We start from the raw sequence: 18,153 nt of genomic DNA, 5'->3' as shown, positions 1-18,153 counted from the left end.
TAATAAAGGCTGAAATTTCAAATGCACAACAATAATTGCTGACAATGTTTCGATCGAAAAATTACAAAATCAATAGAGCGTTACATATTTGTGTACAAATGCTATCTTTCTTAGACATTTTCCTAGTTTTTCCCTTAATGTTTTTAAAAACCAGCGTACATTTCCATACCACAAATAAAACTTATTGTTGTAAAAACCAGTTATACGTTACAATATTTTTTTGCTGTGGATCCTACGAAAAGCCCCTGGACCACAAAACCAGTCTTAAGTTGCACGGGTATATTTGTAGCCATAGCCAAAACTAGTCTTAAGTCGCTGGGGTATATTTGTAACAATAGGCAAAAATACATTGTATGGGTCAAAAGTATTGATTTTTCTTTTATGACAAACATCATTAGGATATTAAGTAAAGATCATGTTCCGTGAAGATAATTTGTAAATGTCCTACCGTAAATATATCAAAACTTAATTTTTGATTAGTAATATGCATTGCTAAGGACTTCATTTGGACAACTTTAAAGGCGATTTTCTCAATATTTTGATTTTTTTGCACCGATCCCAGGTTTTCAAATAGTTTTATCTCGACCAAATAGTTACCTATCCTAACAAACCATACGTCAATGAAAAGCTTATTTATTCAGCTTTCAGATTATGTATAAATCTCAAATTCACAAAATTGACCCTTATGACTGGATTTGTGGTCCAGGGTCACATATGTTTATATATCTGAAGTGCATGAGTACAAGCATATTTCCTCAGATATTTGTTAATTATAGTTTGTTTTAAACTAGAACTCTTCTAGTTTGCTGGTTTTATAGACACTTTAAACCAGTTAAGACCATTAAAACTGGCCCATGTGTCATTTGTACTTGCGTGTCAAAAGTGTTCAATAGTATCGTTTGTGCTTTGTTGCTCTTATCACTGAGGTAAAACCATTTACCACTCCAGGCCGCATGTGGCAGCAGAGCGTCAAACACGAACATCGCTCCAGAAGAACAGATTCATTGCATCGCTTCAGGGACGTCTGCTGGTGAAGTGGTGTCAAAACAGGCAAGAACATCATGTCTTTTTTTAATTTACGCGTTTGATATAGCCTTCTAAAATTCGTTCGAGGTCAGCACTAGACTGACATGCTTTAATAGCTTCGTTAGTGTCAAAGTACATGTTGAATTTGCGAGTTTTAGACTCGTTCTTACGGCTAGATATATTCCCGGCTATGCTAACAAGCTAACTGATTGTTTTGATCATACAGTTGCTCATTTCAGTGCACAAGTTTAGTGATTATTACAGTTTTCTTAAGTTAGACATACCATGTCTTTGCAGTGTATTATTTAAACAGTTAAAACAAATTGAGAATAATAGCTGTTGGCTATTTTAGCTCATCATTTTGCAGTGTTTGGGCTGCATAGCTCTGACCCTGGCAGAGGCTTTTATATATTTGTTTTAAACTGAAAAGTTCAAGGACGTTTATTCATGTTTATATTCATTCAGAGTCCTTTATGACTGATTAATTATGCGTTAATACAGTATTGCATTTTAGAGTGACATTTTATTCCAGTTAAGGTTAGTTGGGTACAAAGCATTTCAGTCTTTTTAGGCTGTTTATTTTTATGACAACAGGCCTGTAAGCCTAAATCCTTGGAATTATATCCTATGAGTGCCTGCTTAGGTTAAAATGACATATTGATTGGTATTGTATGTCTAAAATTTAGGAACCCTAAGATTTTTTTTTACCTAATGTTTGAGTCAGACTTTTGGCTCAGATTTTTGATCAGATCTTATCGCTGGAAATCATTTACTGACCCATTGGCTTGATTTAATCAGCACTCAGTCACAAACAAGTTGTTAGCTGTGAGGACCATTCAGACGTTTCATATGATTCAAACATATGACTCTTAACAAATTAATTTGACAAATTAGCTCTTCTGAAGTGCTTGGTAAAAATCTAGCCATTTATAAAAACACAATTAAACTTCTATTCTGCTGTAATTCACTGTGTGTCATGATTGACCACACCATACCAAACCACAGTATTTGCGCACCTTGACAAATTTGTTATAATTATTATTTTTTTTCTACTAATACCTCGAATTGACCAACTAAAGAACACAAGATCTATGCAGGGTTTATAGTAGTAGGATTGTAATCTGTATATGAGGTTGATTTTTATGTTTTCCTGTTTTGCAGGACATTGTGTGTGTGTGTGAAAGCTGTAACGCTGTGCTGATGGAGCAGTGTGCTTGTGTGGAACGGGAGCTCGAGAAGGTGCTACACAGGTTTGTCACATATGGACATCAGTCAGAGGAAAGGCTGGATGAACTCCTGAGGAACGTCTGTGAGCTAAGAAGTCGATTGGTTGCCTATGGTGAGCTTAGAATCCACTTGAATACCAAATTTTGGGCTTTGGTGCAATACGATCATCTAGGAGTTTGGTTTCTATATCTTAGGCAATAAATCAGCCATGGGTACCTGATGAAGTGAAGGCTTGGAGATTTGATCTGATGGCACACATGGCAGAATATGTGAAATAAGTATAAAGAAACTGGACAATATGAAATCTTGTTTCTGCCATAGAATAAAAAAATTAAAAAGGTAATTGCAACTTTATCTCACTTTATCTCTCGATTCTGAGTTTTTTCAATTCTTAGTTTATATCTTACAATTCTGACTTTCTCAAAATTGGAAGATTATATCTCACATTTCAGACTTTTCTTCTCCTCAGAATTTTATGTCTATATAATTATAATTGTGAGATAAACTTGCAGTTCTGAGCAGTCAGAAGTGTGAGATATAAACTCGCAATTGTAAGAACAAAAGTCAGAATTTTGAGATGAAAAAGTTGCATTTACATTTTTTTCCCATGTTATCAGTTGTCAGTTTGTGTGAGAGAGTGATTCATAAGTCGGTGCTGGTACATGAAAACAAGACTAAAGAGGAGGAGGAGGAGGAAGTCAACCAAGTGCCTTACAGCTTTGAAAAAAGCCAATTCAGTGACATTAAGTCATGAACAATAGGTGTACTTTAGATGCCTGCATAAATAATAGCCTGCAGTGCAAACACCATGTTATCAGTTGTCAGTTTGTGTGAGAGAGTGATTCATAAGTCGGTGCTGGTACATGAAAACAAGACTAAAGAGGAGGAGGAGGAGGAGGAAATCAACCAAGTGCCTTACAGCTTTGAAAAAAGCCAATTCAGTGACATTAAGTCATGAACAATAGGTGTACTTTAGATGCCTGCATAAATAATAGCCTGCAGTGCAAACAAACATACAAAAACACAGGAAAAACTGCATTTAGCTGTATAACCTCTAGCCCACACGTTAGATTTGTAGATGGTTATATAAGCATAACTCTGTTACAGAGATGAGTCACAGTAGCATATGTCTGTTTAGATCAAAGTTCACTGAGTTGTTATATTTCATCATACTCTGTTTCAACTCTAGGTGTTCAAGATGCAGATTTGTCAGTGCTCCATCAAACAGTGGCCCAGTGCTGCAAGGAAATCAAAGAAACCGTGCAGATGCTTGCCTCCAGGCACAAAGACATCCATGGCAGTGTGTCAAAAGTGGGGAAAGCAATTGACAGAGTAAGAATCAAGTATTAAATGGACATTAAATTTAACAACAGTTTATCTTAATCAGGGTCTCCCAAACTGGGGGTTGTTTATGATAAATATTTAAATTCTAGAAATGGAAAATTTTAATTTTAAAATAAAAACAAAAAGACATCCTAATGAAAGATAAAATATATTATGTTTGTCTGAATAAATATCTTCATATAAATCTTCAATCCCGTTCTTCCTCTCTTTTCCTAGTAGTTTACAGTTGCGTTGTACATTTTCTGTCTGTTAAAAGTGAAAATGTGTACCTGTATGATGATAAAATTAGACTTGTGGTAAATTTTTTTTCGTAAATCAATCACCTCAAAGGTTTATGTTTAATATGTTTCTTTTAAATGCTGTTTTCTTGCACAGAATTTTGATGCGGAGGTGAGTGCAGTTGTAGCTGAGAATGTCTGGGACTCTCCAGAGAGGCAGAAATACCTCAGTGAAACCATCGTAGAACATCTTTATCGACAAGGCATGTTGAGTGTTGCAGAGGATCTCTGTCAGGTAGGATTTCCTTTGTATTATTAATAAATACTGTAAATATGAGTGTGCATTTCTGTAAAAATAGCTGTAATTCACATTTATGTTCACTTGTGAGTTTTTCAGCTCTTGTATTTTGTTGACGATTTGACCCCAGCACTAACATGTAGTGTTTCAATCTGACTTGACAGGAGTCTGGTGTAGTAATCGACATGAGCATGAAACAGCCATTTCTGGAGCTCAACCGCATTTTAGAGGCTTTAAGAACACAAGATCTCAGACCAGCTTTAGAGTATGTATCACATCCTTCTACTTTCTACTTCTCGCTTTTATTTTTATTTTTTCCCCCATGTACACGGCCTTTCAAAAGTTTGGGGTCAGTAAAGTTTTTTTTTTTTTTAAAGAAATTAATACTTTTATTCAGCTAGGTCACATTAAATCAATCAAAAGTGACGGATATCTATAACGACATTTATAATGTCACAAAAGATTTCTGTAATAATAATAATGAGCTAATGAGTTTTAAACATTGATAATAAGACCCTAAACCTTTGGATTGTATATCTGTCCACATCCTCTCAGTCTTTAAACATACACTGGATTTTTTTCAGAACAATGAATTTGATTGGGTGTGGCTTGAATATGTGGATTGTAGATTTAAGATTACTAGTTGTAATTGTTTGTTTGGTTGTATGATTGCTGTGGTAGGTGGGCGGTGACAAACCGTCAGCGGCTGCTGGATCTAAACAGCACCCTTGAGTTCAAGCTCCACAGACTCTATTTCATCAGCCTGCTCAACGGGGGCATCAGCAAACAGCAGGAAGCTTTACAGTACGCACGGCATTTCCAACCGTTTGCCTCGCAGCATCAGAGAGGTGAGGAAAGGTTCAGTTCAGATTTCATGAACCACAACAAGGCTTTAGTTTTGTAAACATATGGGTGGAACTGAAGCACCATTGAGGCTGTTTTACCAGTAACATCATTGATGCAATTATTTTGTTCTGTATTACACTACCTGACTGACTCAATGTTATGACCAAAGTCTGGGATGACATCTGAGGCTTGTTTGTGTGTGCTTACTAGATATTCAGATCTTAATGGGTAGTCTAGTGTACCTCCGCCATGGGATTGAGAACTCTCCGTACCGCAGTCTGCTGGAGACAGATCAGTGGGCAGAGATCTGTAACATCTTCACACGAGATGCTTGCGCTCTTCTTGGACTCTCTGTGGAGTCCCCACTCAGTGTCAGGTCTGAAAAAAACTCTGCTACAGTCTGCTTTTACAAGTCCTAAGATTTCTACTGATCCTGTAGAATTTTCAATATGGTCCCTAACCAATAATTAAATAGATGGCAGGACTATTTTAGGAACTACTGAATTCATTAATGTCTTTAAGTTTTATGCAAGTTTTACATGGTGCTCAATGGAAAGGAGTAAAACACAGGAGTCTCAAGGCATGCTTTCTCAAGTCTCAAGTTTAAACTTGAAATGCCACTTTTTGTAATGTCTATTCAGTGTTTTACTCATCTGCATAATGTACCTCTTGTCTTGCTAAAACTGGATTTATTGAATTAAAAATACAGAAAAAAGCAGTCATATTGTAAAATTATTACAATTATTGAAAATTTCTTTTTTCAGTTTAAATGTATTTTAAAGGGCTCATATGAAATTGCTAAAAAGAACATTATTTGGTGTAATGCGATGTTCACGTAGTTTAAGGTTAAAAAAACACATTATTTTCATACTGTACATTATTGTTGCTCCTCTCTGCCCCGCCTTTATGAAAAGCGCCTATTTTTACAAAGCTCATGTGGTGTGCTGTGATTGGCCAGCTATCCAGTGCGTTGCGATTGGTCGAATACCTCAAGCATGTGACAGAAATGTTACGCCCCTTACCATATTTGGGATATCAGCTTCCATGGCAGCGGCAGCAACAATACTACAGCGAGAATAAAAGTTACGCCTTCTTTCTTTGCGTATACATTTGGGTGGTGTTGTGCAAATCTTCACACAGTGTTTGAATGAGCCGTTTCAGGAAGGCGTGGATGAATCTTAACTTTTAGAAAGAATATCTCTTTTGGTTTGAGACTGTAATCTTTGCGACTTTACAGAACTTATATGCACAAAAAGCTTGTAACACTCTAAAGACAAAGGAAAACATGAAATCGAGTCATATGACCCCTTTTAAATATATTTAAAGCTGAATTTTCAGCAGCCATTACTCCAGTCTTCCAATTTTTTATGGAAGTTAAAAAGAACAGCATTAGAACAGCATTTAAAATAGAAATCTTTTGTAACATTATGAAAGCCCTTACTGTCACTTTTGATAAGTTTAATGCATCTTTGTTAAATAAGTGTAGATTCTCTTCATAGGTGGCTTTCCATACTGACATATAAGTTTAATTTGAGTTATTTGGGAAATCATATAATTAATTAGATTTAAATTAATCGATTGACAGACCTACTCTGTTTTAGACTTGCATGTTTTGAAATTTGTATTGAATGAATGATGAATGATTGATGTTTTATTACTGAATCCTCCTTTGATTTTCCATCAGTTTTGCGTCCGGCTGTATGGCGCTGCCTGTGCTCATGAACATCAAACAGGTTATTGAACAGAGACAGTGCAGTGGTGTTTGGACGCATAAGGATGAGCTGCCAGTAGGTCTCTTTCTTTCCCTTTAATGCTTTTATTCAATGATATTCCTTTTTCTGAAGGTTTCAAACATTTAAAAGGTTTTGTTGAAATCTGTTAATTACATTAATTGTTTTTACATTTACATTATAATTAGGGATGCACCAATTACTTACTAGAGCAACATTTACTGATACTAATAGTTTGGTGGTTCTGTTTTTTAAACTCTGATAATTAATTATGGAACACAAATAATTACACAACAAAATAAACTGAAGTATTTCTATAACGTTTTCAACATTTAGCTAACATAAGGTGCTTTTATAGCTTAACTTTCATAATTCAAGACCAGCAAAGATATGGAAAATAAAGTGATTTTCATTTGTCAATGACAGACAAATTTAAACCAATGAACTACCAAAATTAGGAATGATAAATTACACTTTTATTCATTTCCCTATTCAGACTGTTCACGGTTTAAAAACACAAAAATGCAAATTAAGCAAGCTTTTGATTGCAGCTGGCTTGACTAATTGCTCTGTGTCTGATAGGTGCTAGATACCTACTTTTATTTGCCAAGAACTGACTGATATATCTGCTAATTATTATTATTAATAAATGTGGTCATTTTAAATGCATTAACGCTTAATCTGTTGATCCCTGCTGTTTGTTTGTGTGTGTGTTTAGATTGAAATAGATCTGGGGAAGAAATGCTGGTATCACTCTGTGTTTGCCTGTCCTATCCTGAGGCAGCAGACATCAGAGAGCAATCCACCCATGAAGCTCATCTGTGGGCATGTCATATCAAGAGACGCGCTTAACAAACTCACCAATGCTGGAAAGTAAGACTCTGACATATGCATCACATTCTACATTACGTTTAAAGTTTAATCAAACAGACCCTAGACCTGATGCCTGATGGCTATTTAACAAGGGTTAAAGTGCAGTCTGCAGTTGTTGCTACCAGCAGTAGCACTAGTAGCCATAGTTGATTGACAGATGATTGCAAATAATTTAACTTAACTTAAGCCAGGTACACACTGTATGCTTTTATAATAGTCCCTCACACTTTATTTTAAGGTGACATTGTTATATTGTAATTACACAAATAAGTACCGAGGTATATTATTTAACTACATGTATTTAACTTTAGGGTTAGGTTTAGGTTGCTTGGGTTAGTTTACAATAGTAACAAGGTCACCGTAAAACAAAGTGTTACCAAAATAAATGTATGGAAATGAATCTTTTATGCAGTATTGATGCTGATATTCTTTGCTTACAATGTCGTAAACTCTCTCTTCTCAGGCTTAAATGCCCATATTGTCCAATGGAGCAGAATCCCTCGGATGCCAAACAGATCTTCTTCTGATGTCTTTTTTCGGAGCGTAGCCGAAAGTCGTGTTAAAGGCTTCTTGGAGCCGCTTTTCGAATGATCCTCATTCACAGGCAATGACGAGCCTTCTGTGGCGGCTTCTCCCCCGCAACGCCACCTCCCTCTCCAAAGCTTTTAGTTTACAGAGGCCGGTGGCCACGGCAACATACCTGTAGAACCCGAGTCAGTAAGTGTACCTACCGAGGAAAACGATCTTTGCAGATCATTCATTTGTTAACACAGCCTAGTATAAACAGGCTTTTACAAGAACATATGTGTGTGCATTCTGCTTCCTCTCCATTTGTTTTAATTGCAGAGTATTTTTAAGTTTCCATGGTATAACGCCTCTCTTTTTCTTTTTTTGTGACTCTTATTAAGTGAATGGGCGTGATGCATCTGTGTGGGTGACTTCTTGCCAGAATATATCCACAGTTTCCTCTTTTGAGATCACATTTAAATACATGAACAGGGATTCTTTGCACGTGTGCATGATAGAAATGGCTTTTCAGTATGTATATTAACAATGACATAAGGACTGGTGGATTATAAATGAATAACGTCTCTCTTTCCAATATAATAAAGGCTTAATTGGATCGAATGGCATTTTGATTAGTGCGTCAGTGTGAATATTCATCAGAAATCTGAGGATTTGTTTGTGCAGATTGTGATCTTGTTCCTTGCGCCCATCTGATGTCTGAGAAAGCCTCCTTGTCCAAGCCATGTGTCTTGCTCTGTGTATTTAAAAAAAAGTTGAATTAATAAACAGCAGTGATTTGTGATGGTATAACTTTTCATTAGTATAATTACATATGTAATGTATTTAAATGCACACACAAATTGTTTTATTACAGAGTTGACTGGACTTGCTGAATTAACTCTCATATCTCCAGGCTTCTCCACTTACATAATCAAAACAGATCTATGCGCTGATTCGAGAAATGCATCCTCTGCAGACAGTTGCATTAGCGATTGAACCTTTGCCAGCGTAACGTACTGAAACAATATGTCCATTAATGTACAGTTGATGGTAGACTGACTTGTTTTAATGTTACCCATCAAGACGAGAGTTTCCAGGTGTTTCCCATCATCCCTGAATGTAAAGCTCACTCTGTTTATATCTGTATAGATGAAGGGAGACGGTGGAATACTATTTTGTCCCTCAGGATGTTCTTCAAATCCTCCCTGGCGTTAACACAATGTAACTGCTAATTGTTCCGTTCCAGTTTAGGGATCGATATCTCAAAATGTGCATGCCGAAGCGGAATGTGTGGTTTGTAAATTGCCCTTTTGCAGTGATTGAATGAAAATGAAATTTGGAAACTTTGCCGGCAACATGCTCTTCTGACAGATGTGATCCAGACCTGAGACCTAGAGAGAGAAAACCTTTACCAGTGATCTTTGACTTTCTTGAAGGTCAGGCATGTACCAGCACAGCTTCGTTCTTCAGGGAATGATGTCTGATTTTTTTTTTTTCTGTCTTCTTGTTTAAAGCCTTCAAGAGGTGTGTAGGAGTGCTGTGTGGCCACTGACATGTGCTGATAATAAACGTCTGTTTTTTCTTTTAGTAGACAATCATTTATTACCTCCTGGAAATTTGTAAGATCAAAGCAGAGTACTGTGCGTTATAACATGAGTTTAAGGAAGTGCTTTTTTGTTTTAGTTTTCATTCAGTGATTGAGTAATGACTCTGCTTTCTCTACTAACAACTGCAAGGCAACTATTGTAAATATTTATCTTCTAACAGTACAATATGTTTATTATACTTGCATCTAAATAATAAAAAATATTTATACTCAACTTTTGAGTTTGTTGTCTGCCTCTACACACAATTCTCTCTACTAAAGTAATTTGTAACCATTAAAAGTCTTCAAAATGGTGGTGATGCGTTAAGTACCTCAAAAATATATTCTACCATTTTTTAATATGCAATATTATACATGCAATTTCAATGCTTCCAAAAATTAAGATGTTAAAATGTTTTTACTAAAGATTTCTATTTCAAATATATGCTGTTTTATCAAAGAATAATAAAAAATGTATCATGGTTTCCACAAAAATATTAAGCAGCACATCCGTTTTCAATATTGATAATAGTAAACACTTAATACTGGAGTTATTGCTGCTGAAAATCAATGAAACACGATGCTTTACAATCACAGGAATAAATGAGTGAAAACAGCTATCTTAAGTTGCAAGCCTACTTTACAATATTGCTGTTTTTACTGTATGTGATAACATAAATGCAGCTATGATGAGCATAAGAGACTTCTTTCAAAACATAAAAAATGTTAACTGATCCCAAACTTTTGAATGGTAGTGTTCATAACAATTGTTATACGTCAGTGATTTTGAGCGTATTCTTTGCTTTGTCTTGAAATTATAAACATAAAAATGCCTCCGTACTGAAACTACTGAAAACAATAGCACAATGTTTTAAATGAGATGTTGACCCTTTACTCCCACAAGAGGGAAACCTCAGTTCACTGGGGAATCTGAAAGGGCTTAAACTGACACAATGGCCATATATTATAAGAATTAATTGCAAGTAGTTTTGCAGAAAAATGTGTCTTGATTTTCTTTATACTATTAGGTTTTTAAAACAGACATTGTTGTAATAAAACGTTGACAGTCTGTTAAAATTGCATTTGAAACTGTGATCACAGAGTAGGACAAATGTAATTTTTCTTCCCATTAAGGATCTCACTCTAAATCTAACAACCCTTTGTTAAAACTTTAAAGGTTTTCGCCTTACAGCGACGTCTGTGAGTTTCTATGGAAACACCTGTTTCTTGAATGAAATTGAGACCCTCCTATGTTGGAACACTACGTTAGATGACCTCTGACCTGCTTTAAAAGAGCTTGACAATATAATGAACACTAGGGGGCAAAGCTATGCATTCAAGAACAAGATAAACCAGTAGGATTTTTTCTTTTTGCAAACAAGGTCCATGTTTTATGTAACTTTTAAAAAAGTAAATAAACTTTTATTTCAATTTTTGAAAGTTAGACATCTAATGTTGACCCTGTTGGCCTTTTCTCAAACTTGATTTACTTCTTGCTTCTAAAGAAGCAACGCTTTAGGTAGGCATGGTTGACTCTTAAAATTTTATAAAGAATATCTCTTTGGATTTGAGACTTTAGTCTTTGCAACTTTACAGATCTTCTTTATGCACCAAGAGCTTGTAACACTCTAAAGAGAAAGGAAAAATTGAAATCGCATCATATGACCCCTTTAAGTCTCTACCTGGAGACAGAATAGACTCCTTATTGTCCCTGTGAAAATTCCTCTCAGAAGACCCGGATCTGATGTGCAGGTGTGCAGGGCCTTATGGAGTCACATTCTTTGCAAGCCCACAAGGGTTATTTTATTATGCTTTTAGCTACACTGTTTAATTAGCGTTTCTTTGCTCAATAGTTTTCTTCTTATTTCAGTGTTGTTTTAAATGTATTGTGAGAGATATTTTTATAGAATGGTATGCATAAAATGATCCTACTTCGTGAAAAAATTAAATATTTCTATTACAATGTGGAAATAACTGTCCTGTGTCTCTGTGACAGCCCTATAAACAGTAAAATAAAAGTGAGTTTTTAGCCAATCAGAACGCGCTTTCTGTCTGTCAATCATTTTTTACGTTCTCAGTGGGCGGTCCATATATGGGAAACCGGAAGCTGAGAGCGTGTGTTACATGAACTTGGGAGTAGTTTTCGCGAGTTTGCGAAAGCCAAAATTCTTAAAAGGGGTTAGGATAACAGAGAAAAGGAACAGACTAAAACTGACAGAACCAAACAACGAGAGTGAACGAGAGTGAACATCGGTTAAACTTTTCATCGCTGGAGGAAACTTCAAAAGTTTAAATCGCTCGCGAAGCTTCGCTGACAGGTAAAAATACCTTGGTTACGCCAAAGCCGCGGGTTTGTAGAAAGAGGGGCGTGTCTAATTCTGCTGAAGTTCTAAAATTGCTAGTTTATTAGATGTTTAAATGCGTTCCCTATAATAGTTTTACAGATTTACAGCCAAATCAGATCATAAAAGTAAAGTAAACGTTTTTATGAGGCTATATAGCCTAATGTATATTTATATAATAGATATATATTATATGGCCTGGAGTCCAGCCCAATAAATAGCCTACACTTAATAAGGTTATAAATAAAGTTAGATACTTTATTAACATAATAAAATATAGTGTATGTGAAAGAAAGCACTAATTGGAAGACACATTTGAAACTTTTATTTTGCACTAACTGGAAGACACATTATAGAGCTGTTTTTACAGAACAAGGGAAATAACCTTCAGTCAACGTAAGGGAAAATGGCAAGGTTTATGCGACTTTGAGGTAAAGAACACCATACATGTATAGTACAAATCTATACAATTAATACACGAAACAGAAGATGAAATTCAGTAGTTTTTAAACAAATCACAGTATAGTTTGCTATATTAAGATATAATAACGTGGGATCTAACGTTACCCTTACATCAATGACTTTTCAACAGTTCTATGCACACACTGGCATCAAACTTTCCAGAATTTTCATTTCACATTCATGCAGCTATACACATCTTGGGTCAAAAGAACAGAAAAGCCCACCAGAGCACAACAATACACATAGTAGCAGAAATGCTTCTATATGGATCTGCTGTTTACATATTTTATTTCTAATGCAAAGGACAACTTATAAGTTGTGCTTTTAAAGTGCAACATGCGTTTTAGGGAATGCACACTTCTGATTTCAGTCTTTAAAGAATGGCAGCATAAAAAATATGATGTTGGGATTTGTGATTTATCATCCACTGGAACTGTCGTGATGACCTTGAGCAATATTCAGTACCTAAAGCACAAATATACCATATAATCAATGAAAGAAAATGGGGCTAGAACACTCATTGTGACTGTTTTAGAATCCAAAATCAAATATGTCTAAAATAAAATTGGGGTTGAGTCACTGTTTTGATGATTCAGATTTATCAAAGCAAAATCCCTTCTGTGATACAAAACAACCCATATTATTCAGCTTGCTCCTCTGTTTGGTACACTTTTTGGTCAAACTTATATAGTTTAGTTTATTTATTCGGTTTAAAACATTGTCTTGGGTTAAGGAGCCAGAGCTGTTGGCATCAATCTAATCTCCGATGCCAAAGAACATTTGCAAAGTCAAATTTCAGAGGACTCAATCCTCTCTATCCAGGGCAGACCAGTGTGCAGCTTAGCTTCTTGTAAAGCCCCGCCCTCATCTCTGCCCCCTGACCCCACCTCTTCAACTCTTGCCCTGCCCCCTCTCAGCATTGCCAGTTCTCTCTCTAAGGCCTCATTCTTGTGGTGCATCTCCAGGTAACTGGCCTGCAGTTCCTTCTGGTAGCGTATCACCTTCTCCTTCTCATTCTGCCACGTGCTCCTCTCAATTTCAAAAGCTGAAGCCTGCGCCTCGTTCTGCCGCCTTTCCAGCAGCAGTTCAGCTCTGAGACGCTCCTCCGTAGCACTGGCTCCTCCAGTCTCACCCGCATCTGCTCGATGCTCCTCGAAAGCAGGCAAGGGGCATTTCCGCCGGGCACCCTGTAGGGCCATCTGTAGCATGTCGATCTGACTGTCCTTGCTCCGGATCTGATTGCGTGCCTCATGCAGCTGAGTCTTTAAGAGGAAGATTTCACTCAGCTTCTGTGTAACCTCTGCCTGAGAGTCCCGAAACTGTTGCTTCAGTAAAGAGATTTCTCCAGACTTTTGGCAAACCTATCAGAGAAATACAATTTAGTAATTTATTACAGCTTATACAATACACAAAATACGATTTGAAAAGATTGTTCATAACAAGGCTGTCTAGGATGGTTGCTGTCCTTTGTTTTAATTATGAAAGGCTCACAGGGGTTTGTTCAGACAGGCAACTAAATCTTTTTTTTCCCAAACAATTTTTTTTGTCATTTCTGATTTAAAACCATTTAGTTGTTTGTACAGTCTGAAAAGTGAAAAGAAAACAAATGAAATCTGATCTGAACCACATTCATATGTGGTTTGAAATCTGATTAAAATTATTTTTTATAAATACATTTCATTATATATATATATATTATTTAATATATATATATGTGTGTGTGTGTGTGTGTGTGTGTGTGTGTATATATATATATATATATATATATATATATGGGTAATTTCATTTAATATTATATTTGTATATTTAATTATATATACAACGTGTCAATTCACTTCCATCTGCTTCTATAAAATATATTTATCTATTTTTTTCTCTCTATGTAGTCCGTAAACAATTCAGTGGTTTTGGATGCCTGTGGCGAGATTTCCATAAAATCTCAAAGGAAAAAAATCTGTAATTTCCATTTTCTCTGTACAATGATATATACTTTTTAATTCCTTTTTTTGTCTTTGTCTCTTTTTTGTCTTCAAGTCATTACTATGGCAACTGATATATCGAATAGTGACTAAACTGTTTGAACAAGTGGCTCTTATTACTTGCAAAATGACAGTGTGGACAGTCAGCCTTAAACATCTCAGTGGCTACGTTTACATGCACAATTTTTGGTTCAATCGGACTGAATTCATTCCGATTGATGAATCAGAATGTAGTGTTTACATGAACGCTAAATAAAGTGATCGGGTTGATGTGAATTTTTGGTTCAATCGGACTGAATTCATTCCGATTGATGAATCTGAATGTAGTGTTTACATGAACGCTAAATAAAGTGATCGGGTTGATGTGCGTGTTTATATGTCACAAGCTTCAAATCGGAATTGATTTTCTTTTACATGCGCACACTGCACAAATATAGATTTTCTCACTGTTTGCACATAATAACCACTCTCCTACATGGTTTATTTATTTGTTTTTAACATCAGAATTAATATTTATTAATTTATGGATAAATATACATATAAACCGCTGTGCCGTGCTGCTCATATTTATCACACAGTAAAAATGCCCCTCCCCGCGCCCAAAATTTTATAATGACAGGACATGCATTTATACAACACTTTATTCAAAAGGAAGAACCGCTCGTTCTGCGTGTCATACGTCATTACGCTCTTTCTGCGTCATTGCACATGCACAGTTCTTTCAGTTTCGGGGTTCAATCCGATCGAGTGTTTACATGCACTCTCAATCGTATTAGAAAAGGAATAAACCACCCCCTTCAATCCTTCAGAGCTCAATCGGATCAGTTAAGGTGTTCAATCCGATTACAAATGGATTATTTGGTTGCATGTAAACATAGCCATTTAGATTTGTGTTCAGTGTGAACAAACTAACAAGTATACATGATACGTTTATCTTGCAACTAAAATCTATTTCTTTCTTTTATCTCTTGCAAACTTTTCTGAAATCCCCAGAGCTTTGGACAGATAGCTCTGACTTAATGCATACCTCCCATTGGGTCTCTTCCAGCTGGGGATTAATGCTTTGGCTTTGTGCCGCTGGGCTTTGACTTCTCAGGGTCTGGCACTCCAGCCTGACAGAATCCAGCTCCTCCTGCAGCCGGTTGCGTTCCTGCTGTGCCTTATACAGCTGCAGCTGCAGGTTTCTTTGTGAACGCTGGGACTGCTGGGATACCTGCCGCAGTTTGGCGTTGTACAGGTGTTTCAGTTCTGTCACTTCCTTCTCCCAGAGACGCTGCTTCTCTTCAAAAACCTACAGGAGGACACACACAGTTTTAAATTTTATTATAGTTTTTATTTTGTAATAATGGTAATGTAATGCTTTATTTTCAATCTCTTTCATTTTTCAGTATTTTCAGGTTTGCTTATTTTTTCAGTATATTTACTTCTTTTTTTTTTTTAGTTGTAATATTTGTTTATGGCCTATGTTTACCTAAAATTATTTAAATATATTGTTTTATAAGGTATCAACCTTTTTTTTAAATATATATATTAAACCTATTTTTTTTAAAGAAATGAATACTTTTATTCAGAAAATATGCATTAAATTGATCAAAAGTGGAAGTGAAGACAAATATATATTCTTTAACCATGTTACAAAATATATCTAATTAAAATAAATGCTGTTCTTTTGAACTTTGTATTCCTGGAAGAAATTTATTATTTTTTCCATAAAAATAATATGCAGCACAACTGTTCTCTACATTAATAATAATAATAAATGTTTTTCTTAAGCAACAAATCACCATATTTCTGAAGAACCATGTGACACTAAAGACAGGAGTTATGATGCTGAAAATTCAGCTTTTCCATCACAGGAATAAATTACATTTTAAAATATATTCAAATAGAAAACTGTTATTTTAAAATGTAATATTTTTTCACAATATTACTGTTTTTACTGTAATTTTTGATCAAATAAATGCAGCCCTGGTGAGACAAACTGACAAAAAAGAAAAAGAAAAATATACATAAATTACATATATATTGTATAATGTATTATGAAAACTAGCACAGTTATTATTATTATTAATATGAATTTATCATAAGCATATTTTTACTTTATATTGTGAAATATTAATTTTTATAATAATATTTCACAATATTATTATTAAATATATGCAGCATTGTTGAACATAAGAGAAATTAAAAACATGAAAAAAATCAATCTTAAAGATGCTGACCTGTGCAACAGCGTCTTCGCTTTCATCCAGGTTCCTCCTCATCTGACGTAGCTCGTTCTCTTTTTCCTGCAGACGGTCCTCCAGGTCCCTCACCACGTCCTCCAGAGAGTGCGACAGCTCGTAGGGTGGCGGGGCCTCGTTTCCATAGCACTGCAGGCGGTTCAGCGTAGCCATACTCTGACAGGACACGTCTGTGACCATGGAAGCGGCTCCCTTGGAGCCAAGCGAGGTGCGATCTAGTGAGCCGATGTGGTTGATGTGACCCATAGAGGCACTGATTTGTCCCAAGTGAGGGCGGAACGGCGGCCGACAAGGCGGCAGGCTGTTCATGGAATTGTGCCCCGAGTCGGATGTGTTCTCCTCTTCCTGGCTGAGGCCCCGGGCTGCTGCTAGCACGCCTTTGCTGACACTCACGCCTGGCCGTGAAGGGGAGGACGACGAGGAAGAGGTGGACAGCGATTTGGACGCTGCTTTGGCATAGGACGGATGCATGCCGTTGGTTAAGCCGCTCTCTACCTCCTCTGACTTGGAGGGGTAGAGGTTCTGCATTGAACTGCAGTTTTTTGGGGTGACCGGTTTAAAGGCGGAAGGCCTGAATCGTGGCTGTGAAATGAAAAGGATAAGTCAATTGCAGCATGTGCATCAGGAGAATAGATCTACACTTAAATATTGGAGCCATGCCAAACAACATAAAGTAATTTGATGTAGACCACTTTTACTTTCATATTTCTTTGGTCTCGCTGAATTTCCTGCTCAATAACGTCACCTGAGGGAGACCATATTTGATTACAGAGATAAATTTAGCCAGCAGAGGCTAGTCAGTTAGTCTACACGCTGCTGGCCCGAACAGTTTATATGATTTATTTCCGTTTGAGACCGTGGGGAGTAGCCCACCTATCAATAAATTACACTTGCCTCAAGAAGAAATATTGCCCTTATGGAGCCAGACTGGAAACATTGTCACGATTTCTGCATTTCATTGACAGGCTTTGAAACCACAACGAGGAACCTATTCATCTTGTTTTAATCCAGTCATTGTAAAGTGTGTTTTTAAAGGGGTCATATGATGCGATTTAAATTAGCAGTGTAGAGTAGTGCTTGTTGTTTGTCGTTTCTCCGATCACAAATGCAGACATGGTTTGTGGTCATGGTTATGTTTACGCGGCGCGATACGCAACGCAACGTGTAAGAAGACAGTATAAGTCATTATAATCAGTAATTATGTCCCCACTGGATGCCTCGTTTGTAATTGGTTTTAATGTTTTTGTCTCGTCTCTCGTCGCGCCGGTACACGGCATCACAGTATGGTAAGGGGCGGAACATTTCCGCCACACGCTTGAGGCATTCAGCAAATTACAAAGCACTGGATAGCTGGCCAATCAGAGCACACCTCGCTTTTCAGACCGATGAGCTTTGTAAAAATCGACGCGTTTCAGAAAGGCGGGGCATAGAGGAGAAGAGTGTTTTTTGAACCTTAAACCGCATAAACACATT

At 36.4% G+C, this 18,153-nt stretch overlaps 2 protein-coding genes across 5 annotated transcripts in view; one reads left to right on the top strand and one right to left on the bottom strand.

The window, feature by feature from the left end:
- The first annotated feature begins 927 nt into the window (after positions 1–927).
- On the top strand, positions 928–8,690 carry LOC107750367 (protein RMD5 homolog B-like). Of its 3 annotated transcripts, none has more exons than XM_016565729.1 (10): positions 928–1,050; positions 2,188–2,365; positions 3,443–3,585; positions 3,973–4,110; positions 4,278–4,378; positions 4,795–4,961; positions 5,170–5,335; positions 6,644–6,746; positions 7,408–7,562; positions 8,026–8,690. In XM_016565729.1, the coding sequence occupies exons 2-10, from the start codon at positions 2,227–2,229 to the stop codon at positions 8,087–8,089; spliced, it is 1,176 nt and encodes a 391-aa protein (XP_016421215.1). In that variant the 5' UTR covers positions 928–1,050; positions 2,188–2,226; the 3' UTR covers positions 8,090–8,690. The 3 variants fall into 3 exon arrangements, with proteins under 3 accessions (XP_016421215.1, XP_016421217.1, XP_016421216.1); XM_016565731.1 differs by lacking the exon at positions 928–1,050 and adding an exon at positions 1,074–1,113; XM_016565730.1 differs by lacking the exon at positions 928–1,050 and adding an exon at positions 1,505–1,563.
- Positions 8,691–12,312: 3,622 nt separating this feature from the next.
- Positions 12,313–18,153, bottom strand: part of LOC107750366 (NEDD4-binding protein 3 homolog) — a 24,112-nt gene continuing 18,271 nt past the window's right edge. For both annotated transcript variants that reach the window (XM_016565727.1, XM_016565728.1), the window contains exons 3-5: positions 16,660–17,262; positions 15,465–15,728; positions 12,313–13,819 (exon numbers count right to left, since the gene is read on the bottom strand). In XM_016565727.1, coding sequence (XP_016421213.1) covers positions 13,247–13,819; positions 15,465–15,728; positions 16,660–17,262 — 1,440 coding nt within the window. In that variant the 3' untranslated portion in view covers positions 12,313–13,246. The remainder of the gene's footprint in view (positions 13,820–15,464; positions 15,729–16,659; positions 17,263–18,153) is intronic.

The sequence above is a fragment of the Sinocyclocheilus rhinocerous genome, unplaced genomic scaffold (assembly GCF_001515625.1).
Source record: "Sinocyclocheilus rhinocerous isolate Xijiao unplaced genomic scaffold, SAMN03320098_v1.1 scaffold1053, whole genome shotgun sequence".
NCBI classification, from domain to species: domain Eukaryota; kingdom Metazoa; phylum Chordata; class Actinopteri; order Cypriniformes; family Cyprinidae; genus Sinocyclocheilus; species Sinocyclocheilus rhinocerous.
The sequence above is the reverse complement of the archived record's forward strand: the minus strand, read 5'-3'. Positions and strand labels throughout refer to the sequence as shown.

What these genes read in the sequence shown, in the direction of transcription:
- LOC107750367 (XM_016565729.1), top strand. Translation starts at nt 2,227, where the DNA reads ATGGAGCAGTGTGCTTGTGTGGAACGGGAGCTCGAGAAGGTGCTACAC. An exon ending in TGGGGAAAGCAATTGACAGA is followed by an intron (nt 3,586 to 3,972) that starts GTAAGAATCAAG and finishes TTTCTTGCACAG; the next exon opens with AATTTTGATGCGGAGGTGAG. An exon ending in GATCTCAGACCAGCTTTAGA is followed by an intron (nt 4,379 to 4,794) that starts GTATGTATCACA and finishes TTGCTGTGGTAG; the next exon opens with GTGGGCGGTGACAAACCGTC.